This window comes from Musca vetustissima, unplaced genomic scaffold (assembly GCF_032173495.1).
Source record: "Musca vetustissima isolate MV318-11 ecotype Yass unplaced genomic scaffold, APGP_CSIRO_Mvet_v1 utg38774, whole genome shotgun sequence".
Taxonomy (NCBI): domain Eukaryota; kingdom Metazoa; phylum Arthropoda; class Insecta; order Diptera; family Muscidae; genus Musca; species Musca vetustissima.
Genome location: NW_026883677.1, coordinates 29,625 through 49,874, shown reverse-complemented (window position 1 = coordinate 49,874; position 20,250 = coordinate 29,625). Strand labels below are relative to the sequence as shown.

The 20,250-nt window shown below is 32.9% G+C and overlaps 1 protein-coding gene across 1 annotated transcript; it reads left to right on the top strand.

Annotated features, from left to right (window-relative positions):
- Positions 1 to 3: 3 nt before the first annotated feature.
- Positions 4 to 6,474, top strand: LOC133330609 (tyrosine-protein phosphatase Lar-like; the record flags this gene model as incomplete). Its single annotated transcript, XM_061539050.1, has 4 exons — positions 4 to 2,190; positions 5,825 to 5,935; positions 6,001 to 6,306; positions 6,373 to 6,474. Coding segments are annotated over 4 exons (2,673 nt in total), but the record flags the coding sequence as incomplete, so codon positions are not given.
- Positions 6,475 to 20,250: the final 13,776 nt, after the last annotated feature.

Here is a 20,250-nt window from a genome sequence, read left to right as displayed (position 1 = left end):
GATGCCATGAAGGTCTTTGTTGATTCTCAGGGTTTTTCACAAACCCAAATTGTCCAGAAACGGGAAATAATCCTGAAGGCCTATGCCAAGAGCCATACCATCAATGAGCTGAGCCCCTTTACCACCTATAATGTTAATGTCAGTGCCATGCCCAGTGATTATTCATATCGTCCTCCCACAAAGATCACAGTGACCACGCAGATGGCTGCCCCACAGCCCATGGTTAAACCGGATTTCTATGGTGTCGTCAACGGGGAAGAGATTTTGGTTATTCTGCCGCAAGCTTCCGAAGAATATGGTCCTATTTCCCATTACTATTTGGTGGTGGTGCCGGAGGATAAATCGAATTTGCACAAGAATCCTGATCAATTCCTCACAGAAGATTTATTACCGGGTCGGAACAAACCTGAACGGCCCAATGCCCCATACATTGCAGCCAAGTTCCCCCAGAGATCTATACCCTTCACCTTCCACCTGGGTTCCGGAGATGATTATCATAATTTTACAAATCGAAAATTGGAACGGGAGAAGCGTTACCGCATCTTCGTGAGAGCTGTCGTGGATACACCGCAAAAACATTTATATACCTCAAGTCCATTTTCGGAATTCCTCTCCTTGGATATGCGTGAGGCACCTCCGGGTGAACGACCACATCGTCCTGACCCCAATTGGCCATCGGAACCTGAAGTTTCGGTTAATCGTAACAAAGATGAACCTGGCATGATGTGGGTGATCCTACCCGTCCTGGCTGCACTGATTTTGTCCACCACCTTCATCATTATTTACATTATCAAGAGGAGAAGGCAACCATGCAAGACCCCCGATCAGGCAGCTGTCACAAGACCCCTTATGGCCGCCGATTTGGGTGCCGGACCCACACCCAGCGATCCGGTTGATATGCGCCGCCTTAACTTCCAAACCCCCGGCATGATTTCCCATCCACCCATACCCATATCGGAATTTGCCAATCACGTAGAACGCCTTAAGGCAAATGACAATCAGAAATTCTCTCAGGAATATGAAAGCATTGAACCCGGTCAACAATTCACCTGGGACAACTCCAATTATGAATATAACAAGCCCAAGAATCGCTATGCCAATGTCACCGCCTATGATCATTCGAGAGTCATCTTACCCCTCATGGATGGTGTGGTCGGTTCGGATTATATTAATGCCAATTATTGTGATGGCTATAGGAAACACAATGCCTATGTGGCCACGCAAGGACCTCTCCAGGACACCATTTCCGATTTTTGGCGTATGTGTTGGGAACTGAAGACCACGACAATTGTTATGATGACCCGGCTAGAGGAGAGGACACGCATTAAGTGTGACCAATATTGGCCGACACGAGGCACTGAGACTTATGGTCAGATGTTTGTAACCATTACGGAGACCCAGGAGTTGGCCACCTATAGTATCAGGACCTTCCAGTTGTGTCGTCAAGGCTTTAATGAACGCCGCGAACTGAAACAATTGCAATTTACAGCCTGGCCGGATCATGGAGTACCCGATCATCCTGCACCTTTCTTGCAATTCTTGCGTAGATGTCGTGCTCTTACTCCACCCGATTCCGGCCCAGTTGTGGTTCACTGTTCCGCTGGGGTGGGTCGTACCGGCTGCTACATTGTCATTGACTCTATGCTGGAACGTATGAAACATGAAAAAATCGTGGATATCTATGGTCATGTCACCTGTCTTCGGGCCCAACGTAATTACATGGTCCAAACCGAGGATCAATACATTTTCATACACGATGCCATATTGGAGGCCATAATTTGTGGTAATACTGAGGTCCCAGCCCGCAACTTGCATACCCATTTGCAAAAGTTGTTGACCACAGAGCCAGGAGAAAGTATTACCGGCATGGAAATTGAATTTAAGAAACTCTCCAACGTTAAAGTCGACTCATCGAAATTTGTTACGGCCAATTTACCCTGCAATAAACATAAAAATCGTCTGGTCCATATTTTGCCATATGAGTCGTCGCGGGTCTATCTAACACCCATACATGGTGTGGAGGGTAGTGATTATATCAATGCCAGTTTCATTGAAGGTTATCGTTATCGTTCGGCATATATTGCGGCACAGGGCCCCCTGCAGGATACGGCTGAAGATTTCTGGCGCATGCTATGGGAACATAATTCGACTATTGTCGTGATGCTTACGAAACTCAAGGAAATGGGAAGGGTAAGTTTGAAAATCTCATATATCACAAAAAAGAACGCTAACATATGTTAGAATATATTATCTGGACCTTTAAAACCCCCCAAGTGGAGTAGTAGGGTGATATGGTGACATCGCCCAAAATGTTATAAAATTCAATACATATTGGTGCAGAAGTTTTAGCTTAGAACAACTCACAAAGTGCAAAATTATATTCTACATGGGCAGGAAATCTGAGCAGGACCTTAAAATTGAGTAGTAGGACGATTTGAGGACCACACCCAAAAATCGGTCAAATGCAATAAATTTTGGTGTAGCTGTTTTTAGATGATTACCAATCCTAAATGCGTTATTATATCCGTTTTGGGTGGAAAAGTAGGCCAGAACTTTAACTAATTGAAATATGGAGTAGTAGGGTGATATGAGGCCAGTGGGAGAAGTACCATAAATTTTAGTACAGATATTTTTAACTCCAGACGACTCCCAAAATGCAAAATATGGGAGGAAGAGGTGGTAGGAACTTCACCAAATTGAAAATCGAAGAGTAGGGCGATAGGAGACAACATCAAATTAGAAAGTCGAGTAGTAGGGCGAAATGGGGTCAGTAGACCAAATACCATAAATTTCGGTACATATATTTTTAGCTCCAGACGAATCCAAAAATGCGATACTATATCCGATATGGGTTCTAAATGTGGCAAAAGATTCACCAAACCGGAAATCGAGGAGTAGGGCGAAATAGGGACGATATTGGCCAAAATCAATAGAATCTTCATGTATAAAGTTTTTACGCCTCGTCGGAAAATAGTCCAAAATGCATATTTTTTTAACCGACATGTATCACAGATTATACCAGATCTTAACGGAAATTTCGGTCAGAACCTCAAAAAATTCCGCCAAATTGGAATAGTAGGTTGATTATGGGAACCTAACCAAAATGTATGCCAAAATCATAATTTTTCGTAAGATCTAATTTTTACTCAATAAGAATACACAATGATATATCAGATTAGGGCAGAAAATGGGACCAGAACTGCAAACAAATCCAAAAATCGAGTAGTAGGGCTATTTGGGGACAAATTTGACCAAAAGCATTAAATGTTTATAAACACGTTTTTTAACTCAATATCTCAAATTCGGAATTATTTCCGATTCAACTTCAAAAATTCCGAAAATCGGATAGTAGGGTGATATGGTGACCTCTATGACAAGTATTCCAAAATCAATAAATGTTTGTAATCATTTTTTTTTACTCAATGATAATCAAAAATTTTAAAATTAAACAACCTTGACCGACCCTTTAGAACCCAAAAATCGACTAGTAGGGTTATTTGGGGACTCAACAAAAAGTAGGTAAAAAACTGTCTGTATTGATGTTTAGTACTCAAAACGACAACGTAAATTTAAATTTTATAGGATTTGTAACTAGAACTTCAAAAATCCGAAGTTCGATTAGTAGGGTGAATATGGGGCCATGTGGGCCAAATGTAATATTTTTTCCAAATTAATGTTTTGCTCAATACAAATGCCAAAATGAGGAATTAGAAACAATTCACGCCGAAAATGTGGCCAGAACCCTTTAAAAGCCCGAAATTTTGAAGTAGGGCCATATGGGGACCTCAACAAAAAATTGGCAAAATTCAATAAATTTTCTGCAATTAAAAGTTGTTCGTAATGCGAAAGGCAAATCTCAATATAATCTGGATTTAGATTGACAATGTGGTCAGAACTTCAAAAATTGGGAAAAAATCCATAGAAATTTTGTACATAGGGGTTTTATCCCAATAAGAGTCTCAAATGGGAAATCGTAACCAAGTTGATCGGATAATGTAGCCAAAACTTTAGAAATACCTGAAATTCTAATTGTAGGGTGATATGGGGACTCCGGGAAAAATTAACCAAAATAAATGATTTTATGTACATAGGGTTTTTATTTCTCTACGCGAATCGCAAATACGAAAAAATATCTGAATTGGTCGAATCATGTGGTCAGAACTTCGAAAGGCTCGAAAATCGACTAGTAGGGCAATTTGGGGGCTTTGCCTTTAAGTTGACCAAAGCCAATAATTTTCAGTAAATAAAATTCTAATTTACAGCCGATATCGGTAGGCAATCTGGCCAGATCTTCTAAAAAACCTAAACATGGAACAGTAGGGTGATTTGGGGACATCACTTAAAAGTTGACTAAAATCAATAAATTTGTGTACATAGCTTTTCTATCTCAATACGAATCTCAAATGGAAAATCATATTACAGTTGGTCGGATACTTTTGACCAAAATTTTAAAAAGATCGGAAAATCGATTAGTAGGGCATTATGGGGACATCACCTGAAAAGCGGCCAAAGTCAATAATTTTCAATATATAAAAATTGTTCTTAATGCAAATGCCAAATCAGAATCATCAACCGATTTACGTAGACAAAGTGGCCAGAACATATAAAAAAGTATGAAAATCGAAGAGTAGGGTGATTTGGGGACATCACCAAAAAGTTTACCAAAATCAATAAATTTTTGTACATAGCTTTTTTTATCTCAATACGAGTCTGAAATGGGAAATCATATTCGAGTTGATCGAATAATTTGGCCAGAACTTAAGAAAATCGGGAAATTGACTAATAGGGCGATATGGGAACTCCACCAAAAAAGTGAACCAAAATCTATGATTAAAAGTTTTGATTTATATGGTTGCCAAATCTCAATTTACAACCGATTTAGGTAAACAATGTGGCCAGAATTTCTAAAAAGCGTGAAAATCGAATAGTAGGGTGATTTGGGGATATCACCTAAAATTGACCAAGATCAATAAATACGAATCTCAAATGGGAAATCATATTTGAGTTGGTCGGATAATTTGGTCAGAATTTAAAAAAAAAATCGGGAAAATCGACTAGTAGGGCAATATGGAGACATCACCTAAAAGTCGACCAAAGTCAATAATTGTCCGTAAATAAAAAAAATGTTCTTAATACGACTGCCAAATCAGAATCTACCACCGATTTAGGTAGACAAAAAGACAAGAACTTCAAAAGAAAACCTGAAAAACGAATAGTAGGATGATTTGGGGACACCACCTAAAAATTTACCAAATTTAATAGTTTGCAGTAAACTAAAGGTTTGCTAAATGCGAATGGGAAATTTATATCCAGGATAGACGGAAATTTGAAAATCTGAATCTGAAAGTTGAGTAGTAGGGTAAAAATGGGACATACTTAAAAAATCATTAAATTTTTATAAATAGGTTCATTATGAGCCGTTCATCAAATGATCCAAGGGGGAAATGGGGTCAGAACCTAAATAAGTTTCAAAAAAGAAAAGTCTATAACAACAGATAAGTGGATAGTAGGGCAGTATGGCCCCTCATCAAAAGTGCTAGGGCGAAAAATGGGGCCTCCATCAAAAGTAGGTAAAATTCAATAAATTGTGGTATAGCGGTTTTTAGCTTATTATGAGTCACAGATCTCGAATTATCTACGATTTGTGTGGAATATGTGCCCAGAACTCTAAATAATCCGATAATGGAGTAGTAGGGCGAAATGGCGCCTACTAAGAAGGATTGCCAAAGTTAATAATTCCGAGGAGGATATAAAAGTTATATTTTTTAATATAATAATAAATCGAAACTGTTATACAATGATGTTATTAATATTAATTTTGCAGGAAAAATGCTATCAATATTGGCCCCATGAACGTTCGGTACGCTATCAATACTATGTCGTGGACCCGATTGCTGAATATAATATGCCGCAATATAAGTTGAGAGAATTCAAGGTAAGTTTGATTAAAATTCAACAAAAAATCGAAACACTAAAAAAATTATTCTGCCTTCCCCGCAGGTCACCGATGCCCGTGACGGTTCCTCACGTACTGTACGCCAATTCCAATTTATCGATTGGCCCGAACAGGGTGTACCAAAGTCGGGTGAAGGTTTTATCGATTTCATTGGCCAGGTGCACAAGACCAAGGAACAATTTGGCCAAGATGGCCCAATAACTGTGCACTGTAGCGCCGGAGTGGGACGTACTGGAGTCTTCATTACCTTAAGCATTGTCCTCGAACGTATGCAATATGAAGGTGTACTCGATGTTTTCCAAACTGTACGCATATTGCGAGCTCAACGACCAGCCATGGTTCAGACAGAGGTAAGATTTTTTGGAAATTTAATTTTCAAAAAAATATTGATTTTTTTAAATATTTTTCTTTTGCAGGATCAATATCATTTTTGTTATCGTGCAGCATTGGAGTACTTGGGTTCGTTCGATAACTATACCAATTAGTTGCCATTGCAGATGGTGTCTGTATAACAGATTATTTAACTTCGAAAGATGGCAAAGAACATGTTTTGGTTTGGTTTTTTTGGTTTCTGTTTTGAAATACTGACTCAAATGGCCCAGGCTTCGTAAATACAACCCTTTTGGATCCCCGAATTTCGGCAAAAATATAGAGGGAAACACATAGCATCTAAAGGAAAAAATCGTTTATATAAATTTTAAGTTATACGAAAATTGAGAAAGTTAAAATTTTCATGTATGGAAGTTGTAAAAAACTGTTATACTGACTTGTATAACAGTTAGGAAAGTGTTATAATTGTAGGGAAATGGTTAAAAAAGGTGCTGAATAGGGATTTATGGTGAATTGAAGTATTTTGGAAGCCAGTATAACAGTTACAAAACTGTTATACATATAGAAAACATGTTAGAAAGGTCTACATTTCGGAGGAAAAAATACTACCAAATATAACAGTTTAAAAATAATGATGGAAATGTGTCATAATAGAAAATTAGTTATACCACCAGACCTAAAAAAGTGTTATACTATTGAATATTTTGAGAACAACTGTTATATTATGTGTATAACAGTTCGAAAAGTGTGCTAGTATCTTAAAGAATTATCATAATTAATATTAATTAGAATAATTGAGCTAAGGAAACTGTTATAATATATCGTATAGTATAACAGATCGAGTATAACAGTTAAACGTGTTATACAATTTTACAAATATGTTTAGAAAATACTATTTTTTATTACATAAGCAATTTAATGAAATCGTTTAAATTACGTTGTGAGTATAACAGTTTCCAAAATTAGTGAGGAAATGATAACAAGTAAAACTGAATATGACACAAATATTCGTAAAGCAATTTAAAATAAATTTTGGTAGTTTATAGCAATTTTCTTACTAATTTTTTGAGTATAACAGTTTCCAAAATTAGTGAGAAATGTATAATAAGTAGCCCGAATATCATATTAATATACGCAAAGTAATTTCAAATAATGTTTGGACGTTTATAGCAATTTTCCTACTATTTTCTTGAGTATAACAGTTTCCAAAATTAGTTAGAAATTAATAAAAACTAAAACAGAATATTACATAAATATACGTAAAGCATTTTCAAATAATGTTTGGACGTTTATAGCAATTTTCCTACTATTTTCTTGAGTATAACAGTTTCCAAAATTAGTTAGAAATTAATAAAAACTAAAACAGAATATTACATTAATATACGTAAAGTAATTTCAAATAATTTTTGGAAGGATATAACAGTTTTCTTACTATTTTCTTGAGTATAACAGTTTCCAAAATGAATTAGAAATTGCTAAAAATTAAAATCAAACATTACATAATTGTATGTAACGCCACTTAATGGTATTTTTTGTAATTTATAGTAATTTTCTTGCCACTTCTTGAGTATAACAGTTTCCAAAATTAGTAAGAAATTGATAACAATTAATACCGAACATTACATAATTATATGTAACGCATTTTACAGGTAATTTTGTTTAGTTTATAGTCATTTTCTTACTAAATACTTCTTGAGTATAACAGTTGCAAAATTTTAATGAAATCAAAAAATATTGCATTACTTCACATAATTTCATGTAGCGCAACAGATTTTAAATAGTTTGAGTAATTTTTAATAGGTTTTAACATACTTCGTGAGTATAACAGTTTTCTAAATATTAGTAAGGTTGAAAAATTGAACTTATTAAAAAAAGTGGATCAATTTACATATGACTCTATTGTATTTTACATGTTTAGAAATTAAATTTAAGTAATTTTACATTGATTTTTAAGAATATTTTGAGTATAACAGTTTCTAAAAATGCTATGTACTTTGAAAATAATATAGCGGGATATAATAATATTTTTATAGGATCCTTTTTACACAAAATTTTACATTTTAACCGAGGTTTTTAATTACTTCTTGAGTATAACAGTTTGCAAAAATTGACTTAATTTTAGAAAATAGCAAATATAAAATTACAAATTTGCATGTCAAATTAAATTGAAGTTTACAAGAATTTAAAACTAATATTTTAACAATTTCTTGAGTATAACAGTTTACAAAAATTTAGTTTATTTCGGAAAAAATAATCCCCACCATAACTTATGGCAATTAGTAACATGCTAATTAATGTTGAGGATTTTTTTACAAACTTCTGATCAATTTCAAATAATTTCTTGAGTATAACAGTTAACAAAAATTGAGTATAGATTGGAAAAAAACTGTTCCGAACATCACTAATGGGAAATAATAACATGCTAATCAATTTCTGACGAATTGAAAACTAATTTCTCATAGGTTTTCCGAATATAACAGTTTCCAAAACGGTATAACAGTTTTCCAAAATTAAGTGCCGTAAGAAAAAATTGAACGGAACATGTCTATATGTAATAAATAAATTTGTAGGAGATTGTAATCCAAAATTTTGTTTATTTTGGGAATATAACAGTTTGCCAAAACAGTATAACAGTTTTCACAAACTGATGTAAATGTTGAAAAAATTGCGCAGTGTATTACTAAATGTAATAAATTAATTCTTAACGCATTATAAAGACAATTTGTCGTTATTTCAGGAATATAACAGTTGCGAAAACTATATAACAGTTTTCAAACAAATGAGTATCGTTTGAAAAAAATGCTCGAAACATTACCAAATGTAATAAATTGATTAAAAATACACATAAAAAGTAATTTTTACATTATTTTCTGAGTATAACAGTTTCTACAGCCGTATAACAGTTTCTTAAAACATTGATTTAGGTGTGAAAAAATTACACAAAACATTCCAACATTTTATGAAATACATTTTAAAGTAAGTTTTATATAATTTTTTTGAGTATAACAGTTTCTACAGCCGTATAACAGTTTCTTAAAACATTGATTTAGGTGTGAACAAAATCACACAAAACATTCCAAAATTTAATAAAATACGTTTTAAGTAAGTTTTACAGTATAACAGTTTCTAAAGCAGTATAACAGTTTTAAAACATTGATTTAGGTGTGAAAAAAATTACACAAAATATTCCAAACTTTAATAAAATACATTTTAAGTAAGTTTTACATAATTTTTTGAGTATAACAGTACCCAAAGTCGTATAACAGTTTACAAAAATAATGAGTACCGTTCGAAAAAATACACAAAACATTATCAAATGTAATAAATTAATTAAATAAACAATTTAAAGTTATTTTAACATTATTTTCTGAGTATGACAGTCTCCACAGCCGTATAACAGTTTTCAGAAATTGATGAACGCTTGAAAAAAATGGCATAGAGCATACCAAAATGTCATAATTTGTTCATAAATAATTTTAAAAGTTAATTTTACATAATTTACGGAGTATAACAGTTTTAAAATCCGTATAATAGTTTGCAAAAAAATCCCAAAATCCATTATTTTATTATAAAATTAATTACTAACAACCACAATTTATAGTTATGTTAACATTATTTTCTGAGTATAACAGTCCCCACAGCCGTATAACAGTTTTCAGAAATTGATGAACGCTTGAAAAAAATTGCATAAAGCATTCCAAAATGTAATAAATTATTTTTAAGGGTATTATAAAACCAAATTTACACATTTTTAGAGTATAACAGTTTTAAAAACCGTATAACAGTTTGCAAAAAACCCAAAATCCATTATTTTATTATAAAATTAATTACTAACAACCATAAATGTTGCCAAAATTGTTGATGTATAACAACTTTTTAACTGTTATACACTAAGATCCGTATAACAGTTTGACAAAAAAACCCCAAATCCATTAATTTTCTTAAAAATAATTACTAACACCCATGAATGTTTTTAAATTGTTGATGTATAACACTTTTATAACTGTTATACACCATGAAAATTATGACTTCCATACATGAAGAAAATTTAAATATTTTTTTTAGAAAATTAAATTAAGAAAATTGTTGTTGCATTTTGAAGTCTAATTATAATTATTATAAGAAAAAATTTTGAATCTATACCCTGCCTGCTTTTATATCACTAATTAGTAAAGAAAAAGAAATACAACTTCGCTATACTTTCCAGAATATTTTTAAAAACAAATTAATTAATTTTAATTAAATTTAAATAATATTAAAAAATAATTATTTAAAAATTAAAAAAAAATAATTATTATAAATTAAATAAATAATTGTAAATTAATTTTAGTGTTTAGTCCTTTGTCTCTTTTAAGTTATTGTGAACTAAAAAAGACTGTTTATGCATTAAATTATAATTAAACAAAAAACAAGAAAATAATAATACAAAAACAAAAGAAAAGTAAAAAAAAATATTTAAAGAAAATGAAACAAAAAATAGTAACGAAAAAAAACCAGAAAAATAATTAATTTTTTAAAAACTGTGTTGAATGTCCTTAAATATGATCTTAAAAAAATTATTTGTTTTTAAAATAAAATTAATTTTAATTATTATTACATTAATTAATAATAATGTATTTTAATTTTAATTTTGTAACATAAAAGCCAGTCAATATAATTAATGAAATTTTTTTACAATTTTCAACTATGAATCTCTCTTGAATGTCCAACGACCTTGCATATAAATATAAAAATTCTAAAAGACATTTTATATTAAAAAATAATTTTTACTTATAACGCCCCCCCAGTGGCCTAATTTTCGTCAACCAAAATTCCATTTAAGTATTTGATTTGAAAATTTTTCAAAAAAAAATTCTAATTTTAAGTTTGCCTAATTTTGTGCCTTTGTAGTTAATTTATATGGAACTGCCAAGGAGGGCAGGTCTAGGCCTTCGAGATCATTCCTCGATGAGAATACTCAGTATTCTTATTTGAAAAACAAAATCAAGGGCTCTCTAGTCTCCCACCTTCTTGTTCCAACCCACTTTGCGTCCTTTATCCCTTAATTTTTTGCCTTTGCAATACTTTTTATTTTATAATTTTGTGTAAATTTTTTTTATAAATAATTTTTTGTGCTATTAATTTTTATTGTGTTAATTTTTTTGCTGTAATTATAAGTTTGTGAATTGTGTGTAAATGGCATTATTTTTTGTAAATTTTATTTTATTTTCTAATTTTAATGATTTGTTTTAAAAAATAAAAAAATATTTTGAATTGAAAATAATTTTTGATTTTTTATTTTAATATTATTTTTTTTTCAAAACCATTTTTGGAATTGGAATTCAGGTTCTCTTCTAGAGAAGAGGGCCCTAATTGTGAAGGGGTCGCAGAGAACCTTTTGATTGAAAAAAAATTTCGATTTTTTATTTTAACAATATATTTTTTTTTAAACCCAATTTTTGGAATTGAAATTCATGTCCTCTTCTAGAGAAGAGATCGCAGAGAACCTTCATCGACTTCTAAGTCATTTAGCATAGCTGGCTACGGAATTTTTATTTTAATTTTTTAATTTTTATCGAAACAATTTTTTTTAACTTGATGAGAAGAAGAAGCAAAAAAAACAATTAGCAAAAAATGTCCTAAAAAAATAAAATATTGAAAAAAAACAGGAACTTTTCTAAAACAAATATGATGGGTAAAGGGGGTGATAAACGAAATTATATTCAAAATAGATTTCTAAAAAAAATTAAAAATATTTTTTTACGATTTACGAAAGGTTTGGATTTTTTAAAATCGAGTTTTCACGCCTAAATCTAGGCCTGGATTTTTTAAAATCGAGTTTTCACGCCTAAATCTAGGCCTGGATTTTTTAAAATTATTTTTTCATGCCTACACCTAGGCCTGCATTTTTTAAAATTAATTTTTCAAAGGTTTGGATTCGTTAAAATTAATTTTTCACCCCTAAACCTATGCCTGGATTTTTTTAAAATTGATTTTTCACGCCTACACTAAGGCCTGGATTTTTTTAAAATTAATTTTTCAAAACTTATGCCTATCCTATCAAAGTCTACCCTTGGGCTTGGATTTTCATACCTTACACAACTATGTTGTCAGGGTATTATAGCTTTGTGCAGACCCAAAAGTTTGTAACGCCGCCAAATATTGGCCCTTGACCCACCTTTAAGTATACCGATCGCCATATCTCGACTAGCTGAGTCGATCTAGACATGTGTGTGTGTCCGTCCGTCTGTCCATTATAATTTGTAAACACGATATAGGTCACAGTTATGGACCAATCGCCACGAAATTTTGCATGTAGGATGGGTTGTTTTTGGACCAAAAACTTTATTTTTGTCTGGTCGCTCCAGAGGCCGCAATTATGGCCCCAACATCGCGAATTTTTACATGGAGAAGTGGATCGGGCCAAAGAATAAGCATGCCTGTTTTGATAAAGATCGGTCAATATTTAGCGGGTCAAATGGACCCTCACTTTTGTGTGAAAAATACAAAAATTGTATTCTATGGGTTATATATTAACTCCCGAAGGACATAGACCCTAGAAGCTGATAGTTTATGATGAGTGGTTGACCTGAGTGGTTGACCTTTAAAATATGAGTGGTTGACCTTTAAAACGATACCAATTATGTTGTCGCATGTACTCGGATGTGGGAGATACACCTAAATATTTACAGGTGCTTATTCCGATGTATGCGTATTCAGATGTTATTCAGTAACCCATTACCACACAGGAGGGCGAAAATATAGCGCTGATGGCTTTGAAATTGTCCATGAGGTTCCAGTTATGGTCAAGGACAGCGTCTATAATTTTCGGTGATGATCAGATAATAATTTTGGGATGAAGAGGACCGAAAACTTATATTATTTAGTAACCCATTACCACACAGGAGGGCAGAAATATAGTGCTGATCGCTTTGAAATTGTCCAATAGGTTCCAGTTATGGTCAAGGACAACGTCTATTACTTTCGGTGATGATCAGATAATAATTTTGGGATAAAGTGGACCGAAAACTTATTTTTGTGTGTGTGTGTGTGTTTTTTCGAGTCGATCTATAGGCCACAATTATAAGCCGAACATCACAATACAACCCACAGTGTAGCGTAGCTGAACAAGTAATTTGAAGGGCTGTACTAAATATTAGTAATATTCAGAAAATATGTCAGTGTAAGGAAGAGGTGCTGTTAACCTATAATCGGGCAAGAGGGTGCAACTATCACGAAATATGGCCCAGGCTAGGAATAAAAATCCGCCGAAAGTTAGAGTTAGAGAAAATCTGTTCAGATTTAGATATAGCACCCATATATATTTTCGTCCGATTTAAGGTAAATGGTGCACTAAAGTACCTATATATCTGTAGATTTACACCAAAATTTGGCATATCGTATTAAATTAATTCTAGAGAGATGTGGTTAAGTTTCGTGAAAATCGGTTAAGATTTAGATATAGCTTCCATATATAATTTCGTCCGATTTAAGGTAAATGGTGTACCAAAGTCCCTATATATCCTTCGAATTGCATGATATTTGGCACGGCGTACTAAATTAAGTCTGGATAGATGTGTGTTAAATTTCGTGAAAATCTGTTTAAATTTAGATATAGCTCTCATATATAGTTTCGTCCGATTTAAGGCAAATGGTGCACCAAAGTCATTATATATCCTTCGAATTGCATGAAATTTGTCATAGCGTATTGAATTAGGTCTAGAACGAAGTGTGTTAAATTTCGTAAAGATCGGTTCAGATTCAGATATAGCTCCCATATATATATTTTCGGCCAATTTTGGGTAAATAGTGCACCAAAGTCCCTATATACCCCCCGATTTGCACGAAATTTGGCATAGAGTAATGAATTGGCCCAGTCCGACTTTACTACTTTCCTTACTGGTTTGAATATAATTTCATTTATACCCCCATTACCCATGTTAGCAAAATGTATATAATGTATAAGCCCCTAGGGTTCGTTATGAAAAAAAAAATATTGAAAATAAAAAAATATATATATTTTAAATCCAAAAAAAAATGTTGTTGGCGAGTGTTTAGCATAGTTTAGAAGCAAAACAAAAAAATAAAAATATTAAAAAAAATATATAAAAAATTAATTATAGAAAACAAATCATTAATTATAATATGTTAAACAATCAAAGAATGGTTATTGAAAACAAAAATTGAAATAATAATGGATGAAAGTTTTATAAAAAAAAAATTGACATAAAAAATATTTAGAAGAAAAAAATTATGGATGACAAAATTTATAGAAAAAAAATTAAAAAAAAAAATTAAAAATTAAATTTTGGACGACAAAAAAATTATAAAAAAAAATTACTAAAAATAAAAAATATTAATATTGAAAAATAATAAAAAATATATATTAAAATATTTAGATTTCATATATACACAGGCTATATAAAGAACATGGGCTGGAAATGTAGAGGGTCTATAACCAGGAAGGGTATTTTTTTTAAAAATCTTGAAATAAAAAAAAATAAAAATAAAATGGTATGAATATTTTTATGCAATATATGAGACCATTAAATAAAAATTGTAATAAAAATTGTCGGAAATACTGAGTCTTGGCATGTAAAACAAAAAATCTTGAAAAAATCCCATCCACGCTAGGCCCTTTATATTTTCAGCCCACTGTGTTAACCCAACTCCTCCATACATATATCATAGTTTTATAAATAAACATAATATACATATATATAGAAAATAATTGAAAAACGTAAAATAGAAAAAATATATATTATAAAATAAAAAAATATATTAAATTATAACAATGTAGCTTTTTAAATGTTAAAATAATATTAAAAAAATAAATAAATATAAACAAAATTATATATAAATTACAAATAAGATAAATATACAATTAGCTATAAATATATATTAAAACAAAAGAAAAATAATCAATAAATAACATAATTTAAATATTTATAGAAAAATAAAAAAATGAAATAAAAATAAAAATTAAAAAATATATATATAAAAATAAAAAAAATATTAAAAAATAAAAAAGATAAAAAAATAATTAATTAATATTAAGACCTAATCTTAAAAATAAATAAACAGCTTAAAAAAATATATTTTTTTTCTTTTAAAAATTTTATTTTTTGTAAATTTTTGTAACAAAAATAAAATTAAAACAAAATAAATTAAAAAAATAATATCTTCTATAATAAGAAAAATATATTTATCATTAAATATATATTTGCATATTAGATTAGAGAGACAAAATAATAATAAAAAATATAATATTAATTAGTATTTATATAAAAAATGTTAGTATGGCTAAGCAACATTAGATTATAAAATAAAAAAATAAATAACAACAAAATATTAATATTAAAAAATAAAAAAAAAATTAAACAACATAAGTATTAATTAATAATATGCATATACATATATATAAAAATATAAAATAATGAAATGTTTATGTTATTACAAAAAGAAAGAAAGAAAAAAAAACTGATGATTGCGAATGAAATAAAACAAAGAGAAAAATGGAAAATAAAAAATAAAATAAAAACTGTGTTTTTTATTACAAGGAAGGGAGGGAAGAATGAAAAAACAAGATGTGGATTGTTCACGTAGCGAACATGGTTTTTAAATAATAAAGATAGTGAATGTCTTGTTGTGGATCTCTTGTGTAAAGGAGAGAAAATTTAGTTAAACAGGGATCTACTTTTGTCTACAGTCCACTTGAGATAAGCGATTATTTTGGTTGAATGTTGAAAAATAAGATGTGATTTTATATAGCCACATGGGGTATGTTTGGGTGAGATTACGGGGAGTAATATTCACTACAGATTGATAAGCAAGTCTAGCGTACTTGCCACATGTGAGATAAATAATTGTGTGTGTCCACTCCATGTGTTATGACAGATGCACTCTCTCTCTATTTTACACATTAGTCTAAGATAGGTTAAGTCATATTGTAATACTTAGTTCTTAACGATCACTTTTTATTTTAATAAATTAGTGTGTAAATGCACTGTAAAAGATGCAGACGTGCTATCACTCCGCGGACAATATCCGCGTCAACTAGAACAGATCCCCCTTTTTTCAGGATTTCTTCAAAAAATTGTTTAAATAATCCACGCCTTCTATAGTGTTGTGATATATAGTAGTAGGCTCTCCCCATCAGTTGGACCGTAACGGTAATGGCACTTCATTGAGTTGTTGTTGTCTTCACCAGAAACACATTCCGATACAAAAACAGCTCCCCTCTTGCGCTCAGCAAACTCCTTTTGCTCGTCGTATATCTACGCCTATTTTTATACCCTCCACCATAGTATGGAGGGTATATTAGTTTTGTTTTCCGTTTGTAACGCATCGAAATAATCATTTCCGACCCTATAAAGTATATATATTCTTGATCAGCGTAAAATTCTAAAAATTCTGTCTTTTGTAATCACTCTAGCGTCTAAACGAATTGAGATACAGCCCCAAAATTTTGCATAGAGTCTTTTGTCTGCAGGCAGGTCAAGTTCGAAGATGGACTATATCGGTCCACGTTTAGGCATAGGTCCCATATAAGGGTACCCCCCAATTTTTGGTATTTTGAGGTTCTTGAGTGCGTTTTTCATCGTATTCGCTGAAATTTAGTACTTTGAGTTCTTATTGGGTTGCAAATCTCCCCACAAAAAATTATAAATATAGGTAAATTTTTTCGGACAGCCCCCATAAAAGGGTACCCCAATTTTCGGTATTTTGAGGTTCTTGAGCGCGTTTTTCAACCGAATTCGCTGAAATTTGGTATATTGGGTTCCTATTGGGTACTAAATGTCTCCACAAAAAATTATAAATATAGGTCCATATTTTCGGATAGCCTCCATATAAGGGTACCCCCAATTACCGGTATTTTGGGGTTCTTGAGCGCGTTTTTAACCGAATTTTCTGCCATTTGGTATTTTGTAGTCGTATATGGTAACAAATCTCCCTACCAAAAATTATTAATATACGCCCCCTTTTTCACATATATAACCTCATTTTTATATTAAAATAGATATCTGATTTGTTCCGCGTTTTGAGCTTGGATCTAAGACTCTGTTGTAATAATTTCTCCTGCGGAGGATAGGGAGATAAAAAATGATAACGTAAGGTTCGATAATGAACTATAGCCGCATTTAGAGCTAGCCCCTGTGAGGAGGTTCCAGAAGGAGTGGACCGATATTCCCCATCTTTAAATTTGAATTAAGTTTGGAAGAAATAAAAAGATGGGCAAAGTTTGCATGAAATCTAAAATGAAATGAAAACAAACGTGTTAAAGTGTATACACCCTCTTAAGCCATAAGACTGAGGGTATATTTATCCATTAAAAATTTCTGAAATTTGTATTATGGTTTACATTATGGTTTACATAATCCGCTTTTAGAAATATCGGTATAGGTCCACTTTTTGGTATGTTCCCTATATTTTCATTGCATGTATCTGTCAGTATAACTATGGTGGAGGGTATCCAAAGTTCGGCCCGGCCGAACTTAACGCTTTTTCACTTGTTCATATTTAGCGCTTCATTGTAAACCGTAAAAATTGCCTAGCAAGTTCTACAAACAACACACAATTCACTGTGAGCTTACACCTTCCATTCCGCCAGAGACTTCTTGTAAACAAATTACGCATCAATTCGTAGTCACACCGTTAGGCAAAAACATAATGCTCTTGCTTGCATTGTTGTTGTCAAACACATCTCAAACGGTGTACGCATGCTCGTGGGAATTTCTCTGCTCAACCTTTTTCCTTGCCTGCAGTCTCTGCTCCCACTACTTGGGGACGTGTGTTACTGACACACAGGTAACACATTATCGCTGGTTTTCGACACACGAGAAACCACGATCTGCTGGAGGGACACACTTCTCCAGAGAACTGCCGGTTACTACTTAGTATATTTCTCCATCAGAGTGATGCTGAGCGTACAGTATTTATCCCCTTCAGAGTTCTCCTGGGCATACTTTTCTTCTTGTTCACTGCGATTCTGGTTCTTAGCTATGTCTAGATTTTCTTCTGTACCTAGAGTGCTCCTGGGCCCATAACCTGTTGAAAGTCTTTTATTCTTGCTCTAATCTCGCTTGTCAAATAAAAGACGTCTGATTCGTGTGGTTGCTGTTTACAAAGTGATTTTTATTTACAACTTACATCTACTTAGGTACCCTTAACTAAGAATGTTCTTATCTAGAATGTGTGGTTTCGTACTTTGCGATCACAACGCTATCCAGCGTGCTGAGTGAACGACTGAAGCCAATGGTCAATTACATTATTGGACCATACCAATGCGGCTTCAGACCTGGCAAATTCACCATTGACCAGATTTTCACTCTGCGTCTCAAATCCTGGAAAAACCCACGAAAAACAAATCGACACATTCCACCTATTCGTCGACTATAAAGCCGCATTCGACAGCCCTATTCGTTCAGCGGTGCATAAAGCCATGTCTGCGTTTGGCATTCCTGCAAAATTAATTCGGCTATGCAGAATAACATTAATAGGCACAAGATCAGCAGTTAAAGTCGGAAGGGACCTCTCGAAGTCCTTTAATACCGAACGAGGATTTAGACAAGGTGACAGTTTGTCGTGTGTTTTTTTTTCACATCTGGAAAAGGTCATACCAGACGCAAAGGTGAACAGAAATGACACTCTCTACACCAAACAACACATGTTACTCGCCTACGCCGATGAGATCGATATAATGGGTCGAACATTGCGAGCGGTAACAGCCACCTTTGAACAAATTGAAATGGAGTCTGCCAAAGTGGGTCTGGCAGTAAACGGCGAGAAGACCAAGCTGATGGTATCAACGCGCAAGACGTCCTGTAGACTCGGACCAACTGTGGAACTTGAGAACTACAGCTTCGAGGTAGTTAAAGACTTTATATACCTTGGTACCGCCATAAATAAAACGAATAATATCAGTTTTGAAATTCGGAGAAGGATTGTGATGGCCAACCGATGCGACTATGGTCTGAGCAAACAACTCAAAAGCAAGGCCACCTCCCGCCAGACCAAATTCACACTCTACAAGACGCTGATACTACCCGTGCTGTTATACGAATCTGAAGCATGGGTACTTGCGAAAGCAGATGAGGAGCAGCTCTTGAAGTATTTGAGAGAAAAATTCCCCGAAAGATATATGGGCCGATCTGCATTGACGGTGAATATCGCCGTCGAATGAACCATGAGTTGTACCAGCTATACTCGGACATCGACATTGTTAGACGTATTGAGCTGCAGCGACTACGTTGGCTAGGTCATGTTGTGAGAATGGATGAAGATGCCCCAGCCCAGAAGGCATATAAAAGCGAACCAGCTGATGGTTCACGCAGAAGGGGAAGGCCAGCAATACGTTGGAAAGATCAAGTCGAAGACAACATCGCTGAAAATGGTCTTTCAAATTGGAAAAACTGCGCAAAAGACCGATGCGCCTGGAAATCTTTTCTAAGCTCAGCTTATGGAACGAAAGTTCTGTCACAAGCCTGCTAAGTAAAGAAGTTATAAGCGTTTTACTAATGGTTTTGTTTATAAAGAGAGCAAAATTACTCCGTTAGCTACTTACGCCCTCAATTCAATGAAGAGGTTTGTATGTAGTCTTTCTCATTAAGATGGCAACATGCTTAACGACATTTTAAATTTTGAACGTGAGTATGGTTCGACAAATACAAATTATCTTTCAGCGATTGGTATTTAGAAGAGCAGATAGGTAGAATAGAAAAAATTTATAATTCATGCCACCCTATTGTTTGAAGAAATGAAATAATGGTCTACTCACCTTCTGCACATTCCACAAAAATGTAGATAATCCTCCTTGGAATTTCTTTTACGTCGATGCCACGAAGAAAATCAGCTTTCTTAAGCATTTAAAGAATTCACTTTTTGGCTGACCGGTCATCATCTCGAACATCTATAAAAGGGAAAGGTGGGATAGCCATTACTGTTAGTTCAAGTTACAACGGAATTTTAAATACTGACGGATATAA